Source organism: Lactuca virosa, chromosome 4 (assembly GCF_052849685.1).
Source record: "Lactuca virosa cultivar CGN04683 chromosome 4, Lactuca_virosa_CGN04683_v6, whole genome shotgun sequence".
In the NCBI taxonomy this organism is placed as follows: Eukaryota; Viridiplantae; Streptophyta; class Magnoliopsida; order Asterales; family Asteraceae; genus Lactuca; species Lactuca virosa.
In genome coordinates, this window is record NC_136429.1 from 428,540,341 (window position 1) to 428,566,601 (window position 26,261).

The following is a 26,261-nucleotide window of genomic DNA, read 5'->3' on the forward strand; positions in this document are numbered from 1 at the left end:
TTCATGGTTTGCTTTCATTGCAACCAGATTGGCCATAGGAAGGCCGAGTGCCCGCAGCTGATTCAATGATCAGCGTAGTGATCTGCGCCTTCTACCACTCGAGCTATAGAGAGTCGTCCCGTGAAGGCCGAGGCACCGAAGGCTCGCGGAAGAGCCTTCCAGTTGACCGCGGAGGAGGTCCGGGCAGCACCTGATGTTGTAACTAGTATGTGATCTTTTGCTTATTCTTTTGTTTATATATATGGTGCTTATATGTGATATATTTAGGTACTTTTCTTGTAAATTATGTACCTGCTTTGGTGTTATTTGACTCGGGTGCGAGTCGATCTTTCGTGTCATTAGCGTTTAGTCAGCACATCAGTATCCAACTAGAGGCGTTGAGTCGACCTCTGCGAGTTTCTATAGCTGACGAGCGAGCGGTTTTTGCTACTGATGTGATTCGAGGATGTGTACTCGAGATTTTCGGTGTTGAGTTCCCGATAGATTTGGTACCGATTGTGATGGGGGATGTTTGTGTCATCGTGGGCATGGACTAGTTGAGCCGATTCGAAGCTGTTATCGACTGCGAGCGTCAGTTGGTGACCATACGAGACCCTAGTGGGGGAGTACTTACGGTGTATGGCGAGGGTACCCGATCTGGGTCAGCATTTTGCTCGGCTTCTAGAGCGAGACAGAGTCTACAGCAGGGCTATAGAGGGTTTGTAGCCTATGTGATGGATACACGAGTTTCCGCAGAGAGGCCGAGTTCTGTCGGTGAGGTTTCAATAGTGCGAGAGTTTCCGGATGTTTTCCCCGAGGAGTTTCCAGGTGTGCCTCCCGAGAGGCAGGTGGAGTTTCGCATCGATTTGGTTCCGGGGGTGGCGCCTATTGCCAAGGCACCCTATCGCCTTGCGCCACCGGAGATGCAGGAGTTATCCTTGCAGCTTCAGGAGCTGTTGGGGAAGGGATTCATCCGACCGAGTAGCTCGTCGTGGGAAGCGCCGATCCTTTTTTTCAAGAAAAAGGATGGTTCACACCGGATGTGCATTGATTACCGGGAGTTGAACAAGTTGACGGTCAGGAACCGTTATCCACTACCGAGGATCGACGATCTGTTCGATCAGTTGCAGGGAGCTTCTTGGTTCTCCAAGATAGACGTGAGGTCTGGATATCACCAGATGAGGGTGCGGGATGAGGATATCCAGAAGACGGCGTTTAGGACTCGTTATGGGCATTACGAGTTCGTGGTGATGCCTTTTGGGCTCACTAATGCACCGGCAGCGTTCATGGATCTCATGAACCGAGTATGCAGGCCGATGTTGGATCGATCGGTGATTGTTTTCATCGACGATATTCTAGTGTATTCGAGATCCAGAGAGCAACATGAGGAGCATCTGAGGGAGATTCTTGGAGTATTAAGATCAGAGAGGCTTTATGCCAAATTCTCCAAGTGTGATTTCTGGTTACGAGAGGTCCAGTTCTTGGGACATCTCGTTAATCAGAATGGGATATTGGTCGATCCGGCCAAGATTGAGGTTGTTATGAGTTGGGAGGTGCCGAAATCCCCCATCGAGATCAGGAGTTTTCTGGGGTTGGCCGGCTACTATCGGAGATTTATCAGAGATTTCTCCAAGATTGCCGTTCCCCTCACCAGATTGACCCGGAAGGGTGTGGCTTTTACTTGGGGTCCAGAGCAGCAGACCTCGTTTGAGACGCTTCGCCAGAGATTATGCGAAGCCCCGGTGTTAGCCCTTCCGGGGGGAATGGGGGATTTTGTGGTGTACTGTGACGCGTCTATATCGGGGTTGGGTGCGGTGCTTATGCAGAGAGGGCACGTGATAGCATACGCATCGAGGCAGCTGAAGCCTAATGAGATGAGGTATCCCACCCACAATTTGGATTTTGGGGCAGTGGTGTTCGCCCTCAAGATATGGCACCATTATTTGTATGGGGTTCGGTGTACCATATACACGGACCACAAGAGTTTGAAGTATCTGATGGATCAGCCCAACCTGAACATGCGCCAGAGGAGATGGTTGGATGTGGTAAAGGATTATGACTGTGAGATCTTGTACCACCCAGGCAAGGCTAACGTTGTAGCCGATGCCCTGAGCCGTAGGGCGGAGAGTTCCCCGATACGAGATATATGTATGAGGATGACGGTGATGACTCCGGTATTGGATACCATCCGAGAGGCCCAGGCAGAGGCTGTGAGACCGGAGAACCGCAAGAGAGAGCGGGTGATTAGGCAGGTATCCGATTTTGTTACTGATAGCCGAGGGCTTATGACCTTTCACGGTCGGATTTGGGTGCCGTTTATGGGCGGGGCACGTAGCATATTGATGGAGGAGGCGCACAGATCGAGATTCTCGATCCATCCCGGGGCCACTAAGATATATTTGGATCTGAAGAGAGATTACTGGTGGCCCTATATGAAGAGGGATGTTGCGTGGGTAGTTGAGAGATGTTTGACCTGTCGTCGGGTTAAGGCCGAGCACCAGCGTCCACATGGCAAGTTGCAGCCACTAGAGGTTCCCCAGTGGAAGTGGGAACAGATTTCGATGGATTTTATCACCAAATTGTCGAGGACCGCGAGGGGTGTTGACGTAATTTGGGTGATTGTGGATCGGCTGACGAAGAGCGCTCACTTCCTTGCTATTAGTGAGAGCTCTTCTGCAGAGAGGCTATCAGAGATATATATGAGAGAGGTGGTGTCTTGGCATGGAGTGCCGATCTCGATTGTGTCAGACCGAGATGTACATTTCACTTCCAGGTTCTAGAAGAAGTTTCATGAGGAGTTGGGTACAAGATTGCATTTCAGTACTGCTTGTCACCCACGAACAGACGGGCAGAGTGAGCGGACGATACAGACGCTAGAGGACATGCTTCGAGCATTTGTCATGGACTTCGATGGAAGTTGGGATACATACCTACCCTTGGCTGAGTTTTCTTACAACAACAGCCACCATTCGAGTATTGGTATGCCTCCCTTTGAGCTTTTATATGGGAGGAGGTGGCGGACCCCCATCTGTTGGGGAGAGGTAGGGCAACAAGTGATGGGTAGCACTGAGATAGTGCTTAAGATGACGGAGCAGATTCAGCAGGTCAGAAAGAGGTTACTGACAGCCCAGAGTCGCCAGAAGAGTTATGCGGATAGGCGACGATCCGAGCTCAAGTTCCAGGTAGGAGACTTTATACTCCTGAAGGTATCTCCTTGGAAAGGAGTGATCCGGTTCAGGAAGAGGGGCAAGTTGGGGCCCCGATACATTGGTCCTTTCAGGGTGATCGCTAGAGTGGGCAAGGTAGCATACTGTTTAGAGCTACCCGAGGAGTTGAGTCAGATCCATTATACCTTCCACGTATCCCAGTTAAGAAAGTGTATAGCCGATGAGACGGCGGTAGTGCCATTGGAGGATATTCAGGTAGACGCGAGGCTGTTCGCGATACTGGATAGGAAGATCAAGGTTCTAAGGAACAAGGAGGTGCCTCTGGTTCAGGTCCAGTGGCAACATCGGAGAGGGTCCGAGCTGACTTGGGAACCGGAGTCGTAGATGCGGGAGCAGCATCCGGAGTTATTTACGGCATGAGACTTCGAGGGTGAAGTCTGATTCTAGTGGGGGAGAATTGTAACATCCTGAAATTTAGGTATATCTCTTTAATCCTTCTTCTTTTTCCAAGTTGCCAAAATTAGCCCAAAATAGAAAATGGTGACAAGTGGGTTTGCTGGGCGTACTGAAGAGTACGCTGCGCGTACCCATGGACGTGACTTTGACGCGGACTCTACCCAGGTACGTTGGGCGTACCTTATCTTACGCTGGGCATAATGGGCCCAGATTCAAAACCCTAAATGAGACATGAGCACTATAAAAGGAATGCTATGACCTCCATCCCAGCCACCATTTCCAGATAGTGAAACCCTAAAAGAGCTAAACCTTCGTTATAAACTTGTGAGTGTGTATTTGAGCTTGAAAGTGTCATTGTGTGCTTGTGAAGAAGAAGAGAAGACCTTGAAGAGGAAACATTGGAGTCCAAGCTTCTAGATCTGAGCTAAACTGAGTGGGGAGCTTCTCACAAAGGTAAAAATCTTCAAACTTTACCACTCTTTTGTTATGAACATCATATAGGAGCATTTTTAGGGTTTAAGTCCCAAAGAAGGAGACTTTTTGAGCAAAGGAACTCCATGGACCTTGATCTACCCTATTTCAGTGTATCTTGTGTTATAAATCCATAAAAATCCAATCTTGGACGTTAAGATTAAGTCATGCATGAGATTAGGGCTTAATGGGGAAAGAGGATATGTGTTTGAAGTGATTGGTGACCTTTACAGCCATGCAAAGGCTTAAAGGTTTCGACTTTATGGCTTAAGAGACAGTAGAGTGCCTGGATCTGAGATATGAGCTTATGCCTTAATCTATTAAGACCAAAAAACATGAAAGTATGAAACTGGGACTTACGACAGGCGTAATCCCAGTACGCGCCGCGTAGGGGGTCGAGTTCCCCGATTCTGGATGACCACGGAGTACGCCTCGCGTATAGAGCTGGTACGTGCAGCGTACCTCCCTACAGTTGACTTTTGTTGACTTTTAAGGTTTAGTCAACATGTTGACTTTTGGACCATTAGAGGGGTAAAATGGTCTTTTAGCCTTCTGAGAGAACATAAGAAGGGATTAGTCTAGCCTTGAGAGTCGTTATTGATTTGAGATAATTAATTTATGTGATTAGGCGGGGGCTAGGTCATTGTTTCGAGTTCGGGGATATCGAGCACGTGAGTTACTAGACATCATACGAGGTGAGTCTTCTCACTATACCTTACCTAGAATGGTAATTATGTGTGACCGGAAGGTCTTATGTGCTATGACGAGTATGTGATATATGTTTCTATGTGATATGTATATGTTATGTATGTTATGAGTAGCATGGTATGGACCGGAAGGTCAACAGGGTATGGACCGGAAGGTCAATAGGGTATGGACCGGAAGGTCAGCAGTGTATGGATCGTAAGGTCGATATGGTATGGACCGGAAGGTAGATAGAGTAGGACCGGAAGGTCTACTCGGATTATGGGACCGGAAGGCCCCTGAGACAGATTGACCGGAAGGTCTCGTAGAGCTATAGCCTCGAGTGGCTTATGTGTTGTATGTAGTATCTTGGGGAACTCACTAAGCATTTATGCTTGCCGTGTTATGTGATATGTGTTTCAGGTACCAACGAGGATCGCGGGAAGGCGCCGGCATGATTTGTACACACTGACAGAGGATTTTGTATTTGAGATTCTGGGATATGTTTTACCATGATAACATTTGATACACTTGAGTTTTGAGATGATTATATGAGATATGTTATGTTTGAAAAATGAAAAATTGTTTTAAATTTTCACGTCGTTACAAACATCCTCAACCAACTTCCCATTAAGGAAAATGGTTTTGACATCCATCTGCCATATTTCATAATCATGAAATGCATCTATGGCTAGCATAACCCTTATAGACTTTATCTTCGCTACTGGTGAGAAGGGCTCATCATAGTCAACTCCGGGAGTTTAAGTAAAGCCCTTCGCAACCAATCGCGCCTTATATGTGTGTACCTTCCCATCCATGTCGGTCTTCTTCTTGAAGATCCATTTGCACCCGACCGTCTTACGACCTGGCACATTGTCAACCAAGTTTCAAACTTGATTGTCATACATGGACTAAATCTCGCTGTCTATAGCCTCTTTCCACATTGTAGACTACGGGCCTGCCATGGCTTCCTTGTAGCTATTAGGTTCATCCAAATTTACTAGTGTGCTATCACTAATAAACGTATCACCTTCACTTGTTATATGAATACCATACAACACAGGCGGAACACTAACTCTACTGGAACGTCTAAGAGGTAAGGATTCGTCAATCGGTTCAACAGGAGTTTCCTCCTCGGGTTGAGTGCTGGTGTTCGAGGTTCGTTCATTGCTTGATTCTTGAAGCTCTTCAAGATCAATTTGCCTCCCACTTTCCTCTTGGCTTATGATTTCTCGCTCTAGGAAAACCCCTCTCCTCGCAATGAAAACAACATTGTCACTCGGTCTATAGAAGAGATATCTAAAGGACTTCTGTGGATAGCCGATGAAAATACACCGCTCACTACCAGGTTTGAGCTTGTCGTGAGTCTCTCGTCTTACGAAAGCCACGGAACTCCAAACCTTGATATGTGCCAACAAGGGAGCTTTCCCTGTCCACATCTCGTGAGGTGTTTTGGCAACCTTCTTAGTAGGGACTAGATTAAGGATATTGGCGGCAGTCTCCAAGGCATACCCCCAGAATGAGATAGGTAATGAAGCACGACTCATCATGGAACGAACCATGTCCAACAAGGTTCGATTGCGCCTCTCAGCCACACCATTCAACTGCGGTGTCCTAGGTGGCATCAATTGCGAAACAATTTCGCATTCCTTGAGGTAGTCGTGGAATTCAAGACTAAGGTACTCACCACCTCGATCGGATCGGAGCATCTTAAGTTTCCTGCCCAGCAGATTCTCCACTTCTTGCTTAAACTCTTTGAACTTTTCAAAGGTTTCTGACTTGTGCTTGATTAAGTAGATATACCCATATCTGCTATAATCGTCGGTAAAAGTCACATAGAAGCGGTTTGCATCCCTTGTGGTGGATCTAAAAGGCCCACACACATCGGTGTGTATGAGATCCAATAAACCCTCACCCTTTTCACAAGTACCAGTAAAGGGTGACTTGGTCATCTTTCCAAGTAAACAAGACTCTCATACGTCATCGTCCCTAAGGTCGAATGACTCCAACACTCCATCCTTTTGGAGTTGGGTTATACCCTTCTTGTTGACATGTCCTAGACGACAATGCCACAAGCATGCTTTATCCAAATCATTGGAAGAATCGATATGTAACACATCATTTCCTAAGTTGTCTACAACCATCATAGTTTCATATATTCCATTACAAGGCAATGCATCAAAATAGAAAGTACCATTAAAGAAAGCATTAATAGAACCTTTTTCATTATCAAACGAAAATCTAAAACCTTGTTTATACAAACCATGAAACGTAATAATGTTTCGTGTCATTTCTGACGAGTAACAGCAATTATTCAAATCTAAACCTAACCCACTACTAAGCACTAAAGAGTAAACTCCAATCTTGGTGACAGGCGACGCTTTCCTATTCCCCATGATCAAGTTTATCTTCCCATGCTCCACATCCCTACTTCTTCTTAGACCCTACAAATCAGAACAAATGTGAAAACCACATCCTGTATCGAGGTCCCAAGACATAGCAAGTGATGAGTTGTTAGAATGAATAGTATAAATACCTGCGAAGGACGGATTTATCTTTCCATCCTTGATATCTTGCAAGTACTTCGGGTAGCTTCGTTTCCAATGCCCTTTCTCGTGGCAGTAGAAGCACTTTGCATCCTTCAGGTTGGAGGAGGGCGTAGCGGGACCAGCTTTGGTTCCACTAGAAGAGGTACCATCGTGGGACTTTCCCTTGTGGCTCTTAGAAGGAGCCTTCCTCTTCTTACCCTTTTCTTACCCAATAGACAAGACGGGGGCAGTAGCAGTAGGATTTGATGCAACGGATTTGTCTTTTAGACTACTCTCAGCAGTCCTTAGCAGGCCTTGAAGCTTGCTTAGAGTGACCTCCTCCTTGTTCATGTGGTAGGTCATACGGAACTGGTTGTAACAAGGAGGTAAGGAGTGTAGAATGATATCTATGGCCAGCTCCTCATCAAAGTTAACATTTAACTTCAGCAAGCGGTCCACATATCTCTGCATTTTCTGCAGGTGGGCCGTGATGGACTCTCCATCCACATATCTCTGCATTTTCTGCTAGGACCCAACACAATTATTCACAATTTAGAAGAGGGATGTCGTAATCTAATTTGCAAATAATTTGAAGGTAAGTGAATGACGATTCACTAATTTCCACCATGAAAAACGAAAAAGAGTTTTAAGTTTTAAATCAATTGAAACTCCTAGATCTTTTGAGATTCATTGAACTTTTCAATGGCATGTTTAAATCTCGATATGCCCTTCAAGTTTGTGACTGTGATACCGAGGATCACAAACAAGGTGTGAATAACCATGCAAATGTACTTGGTACTCTTGATGTTACAAATCACCTAATCAGTGTGCCGGTTAGCCATACACGCTCCATTGATTTATGATAAACATCAAGCTAACCTTTTCCACCTTTTCTAGTCCCAAATTAGTGTGTCGGTTAACCACACACGCTCCACTAACGACTTGGCAAGGTGCAAAGTGTAATTTCATGGAATAGCATCATTTCACATTTTTCCAACTAAGATTGGAAATTTATAAAAAAAAACATTTAGTTACTTTATACATTCATTATACTTATTAATGAGGAATTAGTTGCCCTATCCTACCCGTTCGGCTAACGACCCTCCACCAATCAAGGAAGCAGTGGGTGAGAGTGGACACCCATTAAACTGTCATTTTAAAGGCAGCAACCTTATACCCCCTTATAGATCGGCTTAGTGAATGAGGCCTACTAACGGTAAGACTAGCTTTATCTTATTCATATATATAATCATTATTCTTATAATATTATAATAGTATAAGGGTTGAATTTTAAACTTGTAAAATTCTAGGGTTTAGAATTTAAATGTTTCAAAATTAAAATTTTAATCAAAATATTTAAATTCCAAAACTTGAGGGCAAGTCTTGAAACTTTTCATAACTTTCTAAATTAAATTACAAATAATTTAATTAAACAATTAATTAGTGATTATCTAAATTTGACCTAATTCAATTTCATGGCAAGATAATTCAATCAAATAATTCAAATAATTAAAGTTATCATATAAGGCAATAATTATCTAATTAATTGACAATTATCTTCTATTTGGATAAGGATAATCATATCTATCAATAAAAATCGGATTTTATTAATCAAAAATGTTTTTGGTAATTATCCCAATCCAAAACAGGCCAAAATCCCGAAAGATCTGTTCTCTGACTCTCCGACTCGTCGAGTCACTGTCTGGACTCGTCGAGTTCATCTGACTCGTCGAGTTCATCAAGTGACTAGTCAATTTCATCTGTTAGAGGACAGAAATTTCGACTTTTCAAGCAATGAATGATCAAACAAGGCATCAAATACAATAGAAAACAACCCAGTCTCTGATACTACTGATGGGTTTTGAGCATTACATCAATCCTATGTTGCACATGCAAACCCTAAAGCTTTGGATCTAGGTTTCTCTAATTGTACATGCAAATCATCCAAAGCTTGTAAACCCTATGTCTAGCATATGAAACTCGAAAATCATAACTAAAACAAGTTTAGAAGATTACCTTTCGATTGGAGCTTGAAGATCTTGAGCTTTTGAGAACCTAGAACCTCAAATGTGATGCCTCTAATGAATCACAAACACCAAAGCAAGTTGGATGATCTTGGAGAGAGGGGAAGGGCTCAAAGTCGGCTCTACGATCTCTAGGGTTCAAGTGGTAGCCGAATTATGAAGCCTAGGGACCCTTTATATAGGTGAGTTGCTAGGGTTTCAGTCAAAACCCTAATTGGATTGCTTAGGCCTTAAGCAGGCTATAGGATCCTTCCAGAAGCAAGGCTTGGACGAATTCAACGTAGGCTTCCCCCTTGATTTCGTCCATCCATTTCTAAGGGATCCACAGCCCAAAATCCAATTATCTTATAATTGCAATTCCGGTCCCCTAGGTTCAATTAATATCTTTTGACCACAAAATTAATTCTTAATTAATTCTTGACCAATATTAATTAACCAATATGATTTCTCTTTTAATATATTATTCATATAATATATTAATAAACCATAATAACCTCTTTCTCCATTATTCATCCAGTCAAGTTGCTCCGGTGAAGGCAACCCAAAAGGACCATGCTACAACCGGGTCAAGTACATACCAAATATAGTTATTGGCTTAGACACCTAATCGAACAAATGAGTCGTGCTTCGTTGCCTATCTCATTCTTGGGGTATGCCTTTGATACTGTCGCCTATATCCTTAATCTAGTACCAACTAAGAAGGTTGCCAAAACACCTCACGAAATGTGGATAGGGAAGGTTCCCTCGTTAGCACATATCAAGGTTTGGGGTTGCGAGGCTTTCTTAAGACGAGAGACTCACGACAAGCTCGAACCTCGTAGTGAGTGATGTATTTTCATCGGCTACCCACAGAAATCCTTTGGATATCTCTTCTATAGACTGAGTGACAATCTTGTCCTTGTTGCGAGGAGAGGGGTTTTATGAGAGAGAGAACTCATATGCCAAGAGGACAGTGGGAGGCAAATTGTTCTTGAAGAGCTTCAAGAATCAAGTGATGAAGGAACTTCAAACACTAGCACTCAACCCGAGGAGGAAACTCATATTGAACCAGTTGACAAGTCCTTACCTCTGAGACGTTCCAGTAGAGTTAGCATTCCACCTGTGTTATATGGTTTCCATATAACAAGTGAAGGTGATATCTTTATCAGTGATAGCACACTGGTAAATTTGGATGAACGTAATAGCTACAAGGAAACCATGGCTGGCCAAGAGTCTGCAAAGTGGAAAGAGGCAATGGACAGCGAGATTCAGTCCATGTATGACAATCAAGTTTGGAACTTGGTTGACAATGTGCCAGGTCGTAAGACGGTCGGGTGCAAATGGATCTTCAAGAAGACCGACATGGATGGGAAAGTACACACATACAAGGCGCGATTGGTTGCGAAGGGTTTCACTCAAACTCCGGGAGTTGACTATGACGAGACCTTCTCACGAGTAGCAAAGATAAAGTCTATAAGGGTTATGCTAGCCATAGCTGCGTTTCATGATTATGAAATATGGAAGATGGATGTCAAAACCGCTTTCCTTAATGGAAAGTTGGCTGAGGATGTTTACCTGAATCAACCAGAGGGTTTTGTAGATGCAAAGTACCCGAATAGAGTGTGTAAGCTTGATAAATCCATCTATGGATTGAAACAAGCATCTCGTAGATGGAATCTTTGTTTCGATGAGAAAGCAAAGAGTTTGGTTTTTCGAGAGCGAGGATGAGTCCTGCGTATATGTCGAAGCTAGTGGGAGTATAGTTAGCTTCCTCGTATTGTATATGGATGACATACTACTCATAGGAAACGACGTCCCAACCTTGCAGGAGGTTAAATCCTGGCTTGGGAAGTGTTTCACTATAAAGGACCTCGGAGAAGCTGCTTACATTCTGGGAATAAGGATTTTGAGAAATAGGAGTAAGAGAATAATAGGGACTTAGTCAAAGTACCTACTTGGATAAAGTGTTGAAACGTTTTAGCATGGAGAATTCCAAGAAAGGAGAATTGCCAATCCAAAGCAATACCAAGTTGAGTAAGACTCAAAGTCCGAGTATCGAGGCATAAATATCACAGATGAGTCGAGTACCTTATGCTTCCGCCGTTGGCTCGATCATGTATGTTATGACGTGTACTCGCCCTGATGTGGCTTTTGCTTTGAGCATGGTTAGTCGATATCAAGGTAACCCTGGTAGGGCTTACTGGATTGCAGTAAAGAACATTCTTAAGTACTTACGAAGGACTAAGGATTGGATCCTTACCCTTGGTGGGAGTGATGACTTGAGAGTGACAAGGTTTAGTGACGCCAGTTTTCAGACTGGCCGAGATAATTTTCACTCTCAGTCAGGTTGGGTATTTACACTAAATGGAGGAGTATTAACATGGAAAAGTTCCAAGCAGGAGACTGTGGCTGATTCAACGTGTGAATCAGAGTACATAGCAGCAAGCGAAGCGTCGAAGGAGGCAATATGGCTAAAGAACTTCATTGGAGACCTTGGAGTTGTACCTGCCATAAAGGAGCCTATGGAGATTTTCTGTGATAACGAGGGTGCGGTCACCTTAACCAAGGAACCAAGGGATCATGGCAGATCCAAGCATATCGACAGAAAATATCACTTTATTAGACATCGGGTAGAAGAAGGACTCCTCGTAGTAAAGAGAGTATCGTCAGAGGAGAACCCAACAGATCCCCTTACGAAGGGACTGAGGAGGGTTAAGCACTTGTAGCATGTTAGGAGTATTGGGCTAAAAAACGATATTAGTTTTAGTGATTAGATAGCTAATTAGAAACTTGTAATAGATAAAATGTAATTGAAATTTGATGATTGAATAAAGGAGTTTTAGTTATGAGTAAAGTTACTATCTTGTGTCAATTGTTTACTATTGTTTCAATTTTGCATGTTTTGACTTCCAGAATAATAAGATTATTCAAATTATCCACATTCGATCATACTTTGGAGGTAGCTACTGAGGCAAGATTGTCATAAATTGGCATGTAGATTGTCTAAGGTGTTTAGACATAGCAAAAGTTTGCTGCAACGTTCATGAGTACTCCTGAAATAAGATTTGAGTATTGGATTAAACCTAAGCTCACATGAATCGCTTCATGGAATTTATCACGAGTGATTGTGAGACGATAATATCATATAGTCTTCATACCAAGATATATGAGTTGTTGATTACGAGTTGGTTGTGCATTGATAATACGAAAACGCATCAATAAATTGATGTTATAAAACGTATTATTGTGTATTATTTAACAAGTAGTTAATACAAGCATATAAGTCGAAGTTTATTTGTTCATTTTTTTACGAGGATTAAAAGAGATATCTTGGGCCCCTCGATGATTTTGTGTTGACTTATGTGTCGGGCCTGGTCAGGACTGAATTGATGTGTTCAACTAAGTTCTATGTCAAACAAATCAGAAATCGGGAAACAAACTACTGGACAATAAGGATGACTATGTTCCATGTCTTTGTCCACACGATATCTTGAAGAGCAGAGGACTATATGATCCCTTATCTAAAGGACGCGTCATTGATTAGATCAGAGTTCGACAGCGGCTTTTGAGAGCTACGATTGCTAATCGGATTTTGAAGTTGCATTGGCAGTTATAGTTATTAGACTTATCCAAGTGGGAGACTGTTGGATTATGTGTCTAAGCTCATAACTATAATTGGTATGTACTTGACCCGATTGTAGCATGGTCCTTTTGGGTTGCCTTCACCATAGCAATTTGATAGGATGAATATTGGAAAAGAGGTTAATTGTGGTTTATTAATAGGTTATAAGAATAATATATTAATTGAGAAATCATATAATTTAATTAGTATTGATCAAGATTTAATTTGGAATTAATTTAGTGATCAAAAGAGACTGATTAAAGTACCGGGGACTGATTAGGTAAATCAGTAAATCTTATAGTTTGGTCTAATGATCCATATTGATTAGGCCTAGACGAAATCTATGTGAGGGTCCATGAAGATTTCATCCATGGGGGCTTACCATAAGGGTTATTGGATTGCTTAAGGCCTAAGCAAGTGAATTAGGGTTTCCAATGTTAAAACCCTAATGATCCTACACTATAAATAGATCCCCTAGCACACCCAAAATCGGCCCTGATGCTTCTAAGAGAAACCCTAGCCGATTTTGAGTGCCTCCTAGCCTCTCTCTCATAATCCTCCATTGTTCTTGGTGTTTGTGACTTATTAGAGGTATCACATTTGAGGTACTAAGCTCTCAAAGGTTGAAGATCACTAGCTACAACAAAGAGGTATTCTTCTAACTTGCTTTTATGTTGTAATTCTCGAAATTGTATGCTAGATTAGGGTTCATGCTTTGGATATTCAATATTGCATGTATAACTTGAGAAAACCTAGATCCAAAGCATTAGGGTTGTATGTGCACCATAGGATTGTTATAGTGCTTAAAACCCATCAAATATGGATCCTAGCCTTAATTTAAATTTGTGGGTTAATAATTAAGGATTAAAATCAACTAACTTGAATTCTCTTTTCTCATAGTCAAGACAACAATGGCCTTCCTAATTATGTTGGAAATGATTTTCATCTACCATCTGAAGATGATCTTCCACATTCTAGTCAAGGTGAAAGTATGTTCCCTTCTTCGAGCAATGGTGGAAATGGACGTCATGCTTCTCCAACTTTTCTTCCTCCTCCTCCAATGACTCTCCCCATGTCACGAGTTGAAAGATACGAAACTACTCAAGCCATATTGGCATGCAAACATAAATAAGGAAATTTTATGTGTACGCACGTTCTGAAAATGAAATCATACATTGACAAATTGGAAAGATCGGGTGTCGTTTTATATAGGGAGCAAGCCATTGATTGGGTTCTCCTTTCGCTTCCTGAGTCATATAGTCAGTTCATTGAGGACTTTTATATGAGCGGCCACAACATGACCCTAATTGATCTGACACATATGTTGATTGTTGCTGAAGCAGAAATGCTTAAGAGCACAAGTGAAGCAAAAGTGTTTGAAGGATCAAACTCCAAAGTTTCCATGGACATTGACAAAGGTGGCAATGGTGATCCAGAAAACATTTCTCTTCCCAGTGGAAAGGGATCGTCCAAGGTCAAACTATTTGACCATATGGTAAAGAGAAAAGCTAGTTCTGAGATAGTTCCATGTGCTAACCCTAAAGAGTCCATATGTTTCTATTCCAAATTGAAGGGACATTGGTTGCGAAGCTGCCCAGACTACCTGAAAGATCTTAGAGATGGTAAAGTCAAGTTGTGTGACTCTACTTCAGGTACATCCATTATGTAACTCCATTATTTTTAACAAGATCCTATTCATAGATTATTAATACATGTTGTGATGATCACATTTTGATGGTATTGTAGGATCTAAAAGAAAGAAGGAAGCTTAAGAAGAGTGAGCTAATTTTGATTGTGAGATATGGATTTCGGTCGCATGGTTCGATGATCAGAATTTGGAGCTTCTACTTAGGAGTTATTATAATTTAATAGATTACTTAGGAAATGTCTAGAAACATAGTTTTTATTTTATGCATTGTAAGAACAAGTTCCAAATTTTTCGTTTATTATCAATAAAAGTGAAATTTTGGTTTATCTGTTTTGCTTACTTTATTACAATGGTATTGATGATAGTGTTGATTACATTTCTAATATTATCAATATTAATTATGGATTTGATTCTTGTTATTTCAATTGTGGTAATGTCATAATAAAATAAGTGATAATATATTCTCATCACCCAAGTATCAGTTGGATAGAAACTTAGAGTCATACAATTCGAATTGTGTGATGTATGAGAATCTTGATCGTTGGAAGATTATGAATAATTCATTGATCACATGTTTATGTGAGTCAAAGTGAAGGACTAATGGATCTGGTCTATTGATATGGACTCTTCAGATCCACCGCAAAGGACAATAACTCTATTCGTCATGATTTACTGATGTTTCAGTAAAGATGGTTGTGTTTATAAGATTAAGCATAATTCTTATACTTTGAAAAAGTTTCAAAGAGTAGCAGAACGGATAAGAAGAATCAATTAGGCAGAAAGATAAAAGTTTCTCCAATCTGAAAGGAAAGGAGAGTACTTTAGTATCGTGTTTTGTGATCTTCTTAATGATTGTTGTACTATATCACAATTGATCTTCGAAGAACATCTTAGTGCAATTGTTTGACTAAGAAGAGGAATCGGATATTGTTGAAATGGTTCAATCAGGAGGTGAGTCATACTTTGATTCCAATCAAGTATTAGATCCATGCTCTAGTTACTACAAATCATACCTTGAAGCTCATTTCATACTAAGTAGGTTTATAACACCTCATGAAATGTGGAGTAATAATGTTTTCTTTCTCTATCACATATGGAATTGGTAGTTGTGATGTTTTTGGTTAAAACAAAGGATAAACTAAGACCAAATTCAATGAAGTGTTTTCTTGTCTAGAATCCACACTAACTTTTGAATATTTGTTTTTGCTCGTCAAGGAATGTTCCTCGAGAAAGAAAACTTATATGTCAAGAAGTCAGTGGGAGCCTTATTGATCTTGAAAAGTTCAGGAACCAATCGAGAATAAACCTTTTAGTTACCACTAACACACGGGCTGAGGTTGATAACCTATCATGTTAAGTTGACACATTCTTGTTTCTGTGTACTTTCCAGTTGAGTTGGCAATGCTTATGAGTTCTAGGGTTCTCATTTGACTGCAAAAGGCAGAGCACGTTGGTCAGTGAATGTACATTGATCAATATGGGTGAGCTGCTTAACAACGCGGAAGCACTGGTAGGCTCTTGTGCTGCCAGAAGGCAGGAAATTAAGAATAAGCAAAGTTATGTCCATGAAAGGAAAACTAAATTTGATTTTGGTTTTGTCCTCAACCTTATCTTATGATTGTGGGTTGGAAATGATAGATTCACATAGATAGGAACATGTACATCATAAAATCTAGGTGGAAAAAGGTTTCTCTCTAATTCATGAGTGATTATGAGGAAACACTTTCACTAATAGATTTTAAAGATCTGATAAGTAACATCATGGTTAGTAGTTGTGATAATTGCATTCTCAAATTCACAATATGATTACAGCATCCCTTTTCATAGTTCGAATTGTGAGAAATGGCAAGGAATTATTTGAACCTTCGGTACATATGGTTATAAGTTCTTAAAGGGTTTAAACACACACATATATGCTATCTAATGAAAGGTGTGTATGCTTGAGAAGTCTAGCTAGAGACTTATCGAAGCATCACGTATTAGAAATATTTATTTTAGTAAGAAAGTCAAGAGTATTGACTTCTACAAGTCCAGTTGATTTCTGAATACATGTCAAAGCTAGTGGGAGCATAATTGTTATGCTAAGTGTTGCAAGTTGGCAATACTATTTGTAGGAAACAAAGCTTACAAATTTGCAAGTTGCAAAGTTTGGAAATTGTTTCTCTATGCTAGACTTAAGGGAGAGAGCACTCATACTTCGTTTCAAATCTAAAAGTTTAGATTGAAGGTTCTAATAGAACTTAGTCATGAATATATATGAATATCATGTTGAAATGATCCAACATAGGAAAATCAATATATGGAAATATTGTAGCAAAAGATACAAGGTCTTATGAATTGAGTCCCATATGCTTCGGATATAGGATCGATTGCATATGTTATGATATTCACTTGTTCTGATTTTTCCAAAATACCTTGGACATTGATAGGGAAAAGGGACTAGAACTTTGTGTGACTAAAGTTATTAAACAACTGTTCAGAACATTCTGAGGTATTATTATCATTAAGTCACTTGTTAAAATTGATAACTAGTGAATTTGGCAGCACTCCGCTTAACACCTTGACTTTTACTTTGATGTGACCTAGGTATGATTATCATTAAGTCTTAGTCTCATATTTCTTATGACTAATGATAGTCTAGATACCTCAATAATCCCAATATTTACATCAAGATCTATCAAGTAAGGAGCAGCCAAGTAAAATTATTCTGGAGGTATGGTCTGTTTGGTATACAAATTATATTGTTTGGAAATTACACTTTAAACACCTCACGAAATCTAGCCTAGACATCACCCTCATAAGTAGATCAATCAATATAATAACTTGGAATCACTTATAAATCTTATTTATAAATTCATAACGACTATGAATATAAATATAAGTTACACTTGAAATAAAATAAGTGCAGCTTAACTTACAGTGGTTTTAACGAAAACCACTAAATTGTGTGGGCAGAACTCCGACCCGAACACTTATTTTCGTTAGGCTCCTAGAGCTCCAGAGTTTCTACTAAAATGTTCTAAAAGTTGGGAAGAATCGAACTCAAAGGCTAGAGAGATTTTAGAGAGACTTTTAGTGATTTGTGAGGAAATGAGAAGAAAATCGGCAACATTATATAGGGTTCAGGGGACGTGCAACATTCAGACAAGAGGCGCGCCGCGCCTCAGGAGGAGTGTGCTGGCCCATCAGAAACGTGTCACGTGTCACAATCGCATAAGCCCGCGTCATCCCTTCTAGAAGATGACATGTGGCCTATTCTCTCTACGCCACGTGTCACGACCATGTTACACCATGTCACCGTGTCTCTTGGAGGAGCCGGCTATCCGACCACGCCACGTGGCGCCACCAGGTGGTGCCACGTCATCAGCTTAGGTAAATTCTCGTAGATCTTCGAATGGCCATAACTTTCACATATGAGCTCCGTTTTCAATTTTCTTTATATTCCCGGAATCCTCTTGACGAGCTCTACAACTTTCATTAAAGTCTCAATAACTAATTCTCATTCTAACTAAAATTCATATATAGACCGGTTTAGATTTTTAAAGTCCGTGCGAAATTCATAACTTTTTCGTACGAACTTCATTCTTGATTGTCTTTATATCGACGGACTCCTAATCACGAGATCTTCAACACTCATTTAGATTGTTTTATCTAACAGTAAACCAATTTGAATTTCGATTTCTTTGTCCGCACTACTGCGTTGAAACTTCGAAAAATCATAACTTCCTCATACGAATTTAGATTTGGACGAACTCTTTATGCACGCTCTAGATTTTACGATTACTACGACTTTCATTTAGATTACTTAAGCTAATAAGAAACCTATATAAACTTCACTTTTTACGACACACATAACTGTGTCGATTTAATCGCGAAACTTCGAAGAAGCATAATTTTTTCATACGAAGTCGGATTTCAGAGTTCTTTATATGTACAGGATCCTTTTCACATCTACTATAACTTTGGTTAAGACTATTTATCCAAATAACCTTCTATCAAAATGTCGTTTTATCGCTTATCGATAAATTCCATAAAACACTTATAATAGGCAGTCTGCGACACACGAGACTAACGATTTCCCTACTCGAATGTTCAAATTATAATAATGATCACTTATTATATCTTAATTGTCTAGTCCGAAGTTGTGGGCGTTAAAGTATGTGACATTCTCACCTGAGTCAACACTGTATCATCCTAATAACCCGTTTTGGATCATCACGAGGTAGTCTTTCCAGGGTGGGATTCCATTAGGGCACAACTTACTCAAAAGAGAATCCTTGTTTGGTCTTGTTCATTGGACTACTGAAATCATTTAGGTTAATTATATCATCCATTTCTCTTGACATATCTGCTATGCTACACTTGAATAGTTTTAGTTTTCCTCAAAACTAACAACTTTATATTTGTCTTCATCAAACCATACATGTATGTTCGTACCAAAATGGTCGATGTACATCAGCAGTTGGACTCTACAACCATATAATGTCGATGAACTCAAGATATTCAATCTCATTAGAATTCAACCTTAATCCTTCACACAATCATTCTTCTAGCTAACAATAGTACAGATTCTCGTACTTCTCTTGTGTAAATCGTTGTATTGTGTAAATCATTATTCTCAACATCCTCGAAAAAAAACACATGATCTATATAGAATCATAGTAACAAAATGGGTTCATGATGAACATTCCTTAAGTGAATATTGATCTTGAGGTATTGTGAGAAGGGTTGTGCTTGAAACGAGAAATAAAAGACTGTGAATCATGATATTTTATTCTCTTATGGATTCCGAATGGCACTCTCTATGGCATTCTCTGACACGGCGGGCCAATGCAACACATAACTTGGTTGACTAGACAAAAGATGACCGGTTCACCCCCCTCATTTTGTAGATAATGAGTTTTCTAACACATAAAACTAGACTTTAAGCACATATACTATCAAAAGAAACACAAAGGACCTTTTAAAATAAAACTCGAGAGTTTGTATGACATCTGTGATGTTATCCCTTGAATATAATGGATGGAAGTCTACTTTTAACAACCCTTACTTAACCCATGCTTTGACCCCCCCCCCCCCCCCCCTTTGACCTCCTATAGTTAACCTTGACCGGTGGGTCTCATATCTAGACCAAAATCTTGACTGCATAAACACAGAATAATTGTTCTCGAAACATGGTGTATTGTAAAAACAAAAAACTGTCATTATCTAAATGCATTTAATTAAAAACTTAAAACACAACTGTTAATATATTTCATCATATAACATAATCATTCACGTTTAAACGTTTAGTCATATTTAAAGAATTGGCATCATGGAATGCAAACCATGTCATGCTTAAAACTGTCATCAAATAGTATTTATAACATTTGTAGATATACACATGCCTGTATTTGACCTGATTTTGTATGTCAAAATGCTATAATGGTAGAAAGTATCAAGTTTTTTGCTATTATTAATAAAAAAAAATTAACAATTTTTTTTTTTTGCGGTAAATTCCAAGTAAGATCACTGTTTATGCTGTTGTGAAAGAGCATGCAAGAATAATTCTAAATCCAATTTCTTAATATAACAATAGTTTAATTATATTTTCATTCACAAAATCATAAATATCTATTATAAAAAACCTACGAAGTCACATATCCACCATATCATCAGAAATTGCAAGCTTTAAAATCTATATATTCAAAAAAACTTACATCACTTATATATATGTTCTATTACTATAAGATAAACAAAAATAACCTCAAACTTATAAAAAGAAATCACATTCTTTCACCATCATATTCATATCCTACTACATACACTTCCTAAATCCCATTAAAAAAAACAGAGCAACCAACTTTCATAACCTGAAACAATGGTTAAAAAAGTCGATTCCTCTCGAAAAAATAACTTTTTTTTTTCTTTCTTTTAATCAAACTTCAGCTAAATCCGAAGGATTCCATATACAAACCTCCAAATTCAATTCCCCAGATGAATTCAAATACCCAAAAGGCACCAAAAGAAAATCCGAAGGTGGAATTCCTTCAACCCTTCCAGGAAGAGTCTGTGTGAAGGATTTCAACCGCAATGTGCTATTCCCTCTTTCCGACACAAGACAGTAATGGAATCGCTCATTACTGTGACTCGGGCCAATACACGTTACCATAACCGTATGTCCGATGTTTTCGGTTCCTTTATTGAGTAAAAAAAGAGCTCCATCTTCTTCTGCTTGAAGAACAAGGAAGGTTTCATCCATTCCTAATGACACTGGTAATGGGGAGGAATACTGGAATCGCCTTCCGGAATCCCAATGTTTGGTGGTGAAATGATTTGATAATTCTGTGAATAATCCTGTGAAGTTGCAGTTTAGAAGAGGGCATGTGGTTTGGGATGCGTATATGTTGCGATTTGTGTGTGTGTACTCTAGTGTGTTTTTGTAGGTGTAGTTGTCGATTCGGACAGGTGGCGTGTTCTCGTTCTTGTATGCAAACGGTACGTTTTCCTGCAGCCACAAGGGTATTTTCGTCTTTTAACAAAAAAGAAAAAACGAACCGAATTGAATTGAATTGAATTGAACTGAATTGAATTCCTTCCACCCGCCTCCCCTGGAAAGGATGACGGAATTGGATTCTTTCCAATCGGAAACCAAACATGCCATGGAATGGAATCTAGGATTCCGATTCCGGTGGGAGTATTGGATTCCAATTCCGGTTGGAGTATTGGATTCCGATTCCGATGGGAATCTTGGATTCCGATTCCGGTGGAATCTTCGATTATGGTGGAATCTTGGATTCTGGTTATGGTGGAATCTTGGATTCCGGTTCCAGTGGAATCTTGGATTCCGGTTCCGGTGGAATCTTCGATTCCGATTCCGATGAAATTGTATATTTAAAATTATATAATTTTAAAAAAATGGTAATTTTTTTACCAGATTTTCTTCTTGTCGAACAAGAATACCACGGTTAACTCTAACAGCGACTTCTCTTAATGGGAGGACATCAACATGATCCCTGTCATTTATTAATCCCAATCCAAGACCTCTCTCCTTGCATATCACCTTCAAATGAAAAACAAATATTAAAATTTTTAGATGAAAAAAAAAATGAATTGATCAAAAAAAATTTTAAAAACATAGTACTTGGATTTCTTGCAAGCTTACAAAAGATCCAAATACATTTTGGACAAAGGGTATATCATGTATGAAATGTTCTTTTTGGAATTTAATTTCCATCAATTGTCCAAAAAACACTAACTTTTCTTAAAATTGCATATGTATATGTATATTATACGCATATATCTATATGTACATGTATACCCATGTAAAAAAAATCATTTAAATCCAAAAAAAAAAAAAAAAACTTACCTCTCCACATCCATAACCACCAAGCTCTTTCTCCTGTTTCTCTCTCTCAGAAATAGCTTCCTCTGTCCACAACGATAAACATGGAACAACAACAGGACCTGGTTCACAACTCCCTCCAATCGCAACACACTCATAGTAAAAAATCTGTAAAAACATCATCAAATCTTAAACCCCACATTAAAAAAAACAAAAATATATTCAAAAACTCACCTGAAGAAACAAAAGACACCCACCAACTGCTCTTTGTTTCCCTTGTCTAAACCTTGACACCTCTCTAACTAACCGATCAAGCAAGAATTTAGCCCAATTATACTCATGAATACAATCCATATCAGTCAACAGATGAAGAAACGAAGGGCTAACATCTAATCTTGCAGTTGGACACAAAAGGGTACCCAAAACATACAAAAGAAACGCCCTTTTGAAATCATCTCCTGCTTCCGGTTGCCCTAATCTTTCTTCAAGAAACCTAACCGAAATCCCTCGATTTGAAGCATTATATTTTTGTCTTAATTCTGCAACTAAGTCATCGGGTCCTGAGTTGACCACATCTTTTCCGGATGCTGGTAAGCCCATTACAAGTTCAACATCGTGAGGGTATAATGGGATTCTTTCACCACAAATCTCTAAACTACGTCGTATTGTGTTGAATCTTTCTAGAAGCCATAGGCATAGACTGCGTCTCAAAGTTCTACATTTGAGGTCAAGAAGACTACCGAATCCCATGCTTTTTACCGCTTCTTTTTGGTCAACTGTAAAGTGTTTCAACACGTTGACTAACCGTCCCGGAGAACACCGAGTCACTAGGTTTGCCTGCAACACAAATGTAATAAGTAAACATCCTACAAAAGGGCCCACTAAATTACTGACAGATGTATAAATCAGGTACACAGTGGCCCACTAGATTGCTGACATAAACAGACTGTCAGAAGCATTTGTAATAAATCAGGTACACAATAGCCCATTAGGTTGTTGACATCAATCAGGTACACAGTGGCCCACTATGTTGCTGACATAAACAAACTGTCAAAAAGCATCTGTAATAATTAATACATCAGGTAAACAATGGCCCACTAAGTTGTTGACATAAATCAAGTACACAGTGGCCCACTAGGTTGCTGACATAAACAGACAGTCAGAAGCAAGTGTAATAAGTCAGGTACACAGTGGCCCACTAGGAGGCTGCTGACATAAACAGATAGTCAGAAGCATCTGTAATAAATATTTATTATAAATATTTATTACAGGTATACAGTGACCCACTAGGTTGACATAAATCAAGTACACGGTGGCCCTAATAGGTTGCTGACATAAACTGACTGTCAGAAGCATGTGTAATAAATCAGGTACACAGTGGCCCACAAGTCTGCTGACATAAACAGACACGTCTAAAAAGATGGTGTCACCTGTTTTCTCGGTTTAGGTTCACGAGCAGGTGCGGAACTCAAGTAGTCATCCCACACTTCACGTGCACGTTTCGTGTATTTTGACTTTTCTTCTAAAGTCATCACTTTCCATGCATCTGAAGCTGCTCTTGTTGCCTGAAAGAAGATAACATCAACATCAACATGAACCCCATTTAACAATTTTTAATGATTTTTTATCATCAGATGCTTACAACTTTCAGACCAGAAGATTCGGGATGTGAAGCACTGTACTCCTTGATGAATTCACGGCTACAACATTTTTAACAATACGTATAGCAAAAAATTAACCCATGTATTAAAAGGAGACGCAAATGAGTAATAAGAAAATTTATATTTTTTTTATCACCTAAAATGTACCCAAGAGCAAGCAGGACGAGGTGTACCACTTTGCTTCTTCTTTTTCTTCCTTCTGCTCCCTTCGAGCTCAAGACCTGTCATTTCTTTTCTCTTTATCACCATAGAATCACTTTCACTTGGCACCTATTTAAAAAAGAACAAGTCCCCGAGTCGTCTTTTAAATGATGCGATAACAGAAATTGATCAAGATTACACATAATCACACTAATTATCAGCTAATCCCAGTTTAATATTGCAAATACTTTCAAGAAATTCATCCTAGGAAATTATTGTTTTACCTAGATTGCGACTATAGTAAAAGGTATGTGCTGACGGGATGAATTAAACTCATCATTAGCTGCAATTAATATCGAATTGAATAAAAGAAACAAATAGAGCTTTATTCCACACTAAGGAAAGGAATGTTTGACAATCTAAATCAAGAATCAAGATCATACATATGTGATTACCATAAACCGATCAGAAAGCTACACTTTCTGAAACATATATCGCTAATGTAAATTGAAGATCAAAGCCAAATTGAAAAGGGGGAATCGATACCATTGGAGAAAAAATGTCAGCTCCATCGTCGAAATTGGGGGAGCTATCAGTAACCATGTATACAAGATTGTAAGAAGTAAGGTGAATTAGGGTTGTAAAAGGGGGGAAATTTGATAATTTAGAGTTTCTTTTTATAGGGTTGAGGATTGTGATCAAGTTTTTTGAGCGAATCGGCAGTGAGTTTGTCTGGGATTACGGAGAATTGAAAGGGGAAAGAAGGAACGATGGAGTTTGAGGAGTATTCTTTTTTCCGATTCTGATCGGATGCATTTGAAACGAACCCCATCTTTGCATTTTATTGCTATTGTGAATTGTACACAAATGGTCCCTCTACTATGCATCTAAGTTCCAATATCCAACCTTCGATTTTGTTGGAAGTTTGTCGGTAACTTTGGCTTTTGTTTCGATATTGGTCCCACCTACTAAATATGTTAGTATTAGGCTACTAAAGCATTGTAAAATGACCATTTTTACCCATCCATAATGTTTTATTCACCATTCACCGACCAGATTACCACTTTATCCTCTTCGTCCCTCTTTCTTCCCACATAGTTAGAGGTGCGTTTCTCTTTCCTTCGATCATAAACCAAAAATGGAGAATGGAGAATGGTGTCGCCAACGTCTTCCATCGTATTGGTTCACCTCGAGAAATTTCCCCTTGATTGCCCTTATATCGTCTCTTTTGTACCCAGATTTTTAAAAGCTCAATTGACTAAAAACTGACGTTTTTAATGAGGGTTAACGGGAGAAAAAGGGGCGATTCGATGGGTTTTACTGGTAATGGGAAAAACATTCAAATGTTAGAATTTGCAACAATAAAGATGAATTGCTATAAATTACTAACCATTAAAGTGACTGTTAAATGTGACTCGAGCATTTGGAGCACTTAGAACTCAATGGAGCACTTGGGGTTCATGGAGCATGTGATAAAGGAAAGGATCATTTGAGAAATGAATGGATCATCTGACAAAGGAACGGATCAAGTGCCAAAGGAACGGATCATACAAAAGGGGGTTTGGAGAACCTGGAAGAGGTTTGGAGCACTTGGGAGTGATATGGAGCAACAAGGGAACCTTGTTGCGCCATATGTTGAAGGGATGGGCCAAGAAGGATGTTGTTGCGCCAAGGGCATTCCTTCTTGCCCATTATACTCCCTCTTGCACCATGAGGGATTCCTCTTGTGCCATGAGGATCCCTTTTGCACCATGGGGTACTCCTATTGCACCATGAAGTATGCTCTTGCGCCATGCATGACCTTGTTGCGCCATGTATGTTCTTGTTGCGCCAAGGTGTTTTTGTTGCTTCAATTTTGATGTTCTTGTGCCACACTTGAAGCCTGTTACACCGTCCATACACTTGTTGCGCCATCAGGGCGCAAGTTGGACCATCTTGGTCCTTGATGAGCCAAGTATGCTATGAAGTCCTCCATGATGCTCAAGATCGTTCAAGGATGCTCAGAAGTTGGTATTGCTCAAGGATTACACCATGTTGTGCCACCATGATGGATGTTAGGCCATTAGTGTTCTCGATGTGCCACTTGTATATCATGATGCTCCCCTTGACACAAGATGCTCCATCATGTGTGTTGCCGATGCTCGTGGGTTGTATGACATGGAAGAATGTTCCAGAAGATGTTGCATGGCGAATTGTGATTGGTTGACACCTTTCATGGGCCAATGGGCTTGGCCCATTAGGGTTTTAGGTCTGATCCATCAAGTATAAATAGGGATGCATGCTAGGTCATTTGGTATCTTAAATTCTAGAGTGATAGGCGAATATCTGTGAAATTGTACTTGTAACCTCTTTTTGAGAGCTCTGAAATAAAAGAATACTCCCCTCCTGCCCGTGGACGTAGGTCACCTTGACCGAACCACGTAAACACTGTGTCTTGTATGCTTATAGTTTTGCTAGTTATCCGCTTTACTTCCTAACAAGTGGTATCAGAGTTGCGGTTTGTATTCCTGTGATTGAAGATGTCTTCTCACAAGTTTGATTTGAGAAATTCAATGGTTCAAATGACTTCACATTGTG

The 26,261-nt window shown here is 39.8% G+C and overlaps 1 protein-coding gene across 1 annotated transcript; it reads right to left on the minus strand.

Annotated features, from left to right (window-relative positions):
* Positions 1 to 20,209: 20,209 nt before the first annotated feature.
* On the minus strand, positions 20,210 to 24,485 carry LOC145109032 (uncharacterized). The gene is made up of 8 exons (XM_079046138.1): positions 24,231 to 24,485; positions 23,680 to 23,813; positions 23,525 to 23,582; positions 23,313 to 23,447; positions 22,117 to 22,719; positions 21,907 to 22,050; positions 21,472 to 21,600; positions 20,210 to 21,045 (listed from the first exon to the last, which is right to left on the minus strand). Exons 1-8 carry the CDS (start codon positions 24,285 to 24,287, stop codon positions 20,476 to 20,478), a joined length of 1,830 nt encoding a protein of 609 aa, XP_078902264.1. The 5' UTR covers positions 24,288 to 24,485; the 3' UTR covers positions 20,210 to 20,475.
* Between the last annotated feature and the right edge of the window lie 1,776 nt (positions 24,486 to 26,261).

What these genes read in the sequence shown, in the direction of transcription:
- LOC145109032 (XM_079046138.1), bottom strand. Translation starts at nt 24,287, where the DNA reads ATGGTTACTGATAGCTCCCCCAATTTCGACGATGGAGCTGACATTTTT. An exon ending in TGCTCTTGGGTACATTTTAG is followed by an intron (nt 23,583 to 23,679) that starts GTGATAAAAAAA and finishes AAAATGTTGTAG; the next exon opens with CCGTGAATTCATCAAGGAGT. An exon ending in AACCTAAACCGAGAAAACAG is followed by an intron (nt 22,720 to 23,312) that starts GTGACACCATCT and finishes TTTGTGTTGCAG; the next exon opens with GCAAACCTAGTGACTCGGTG.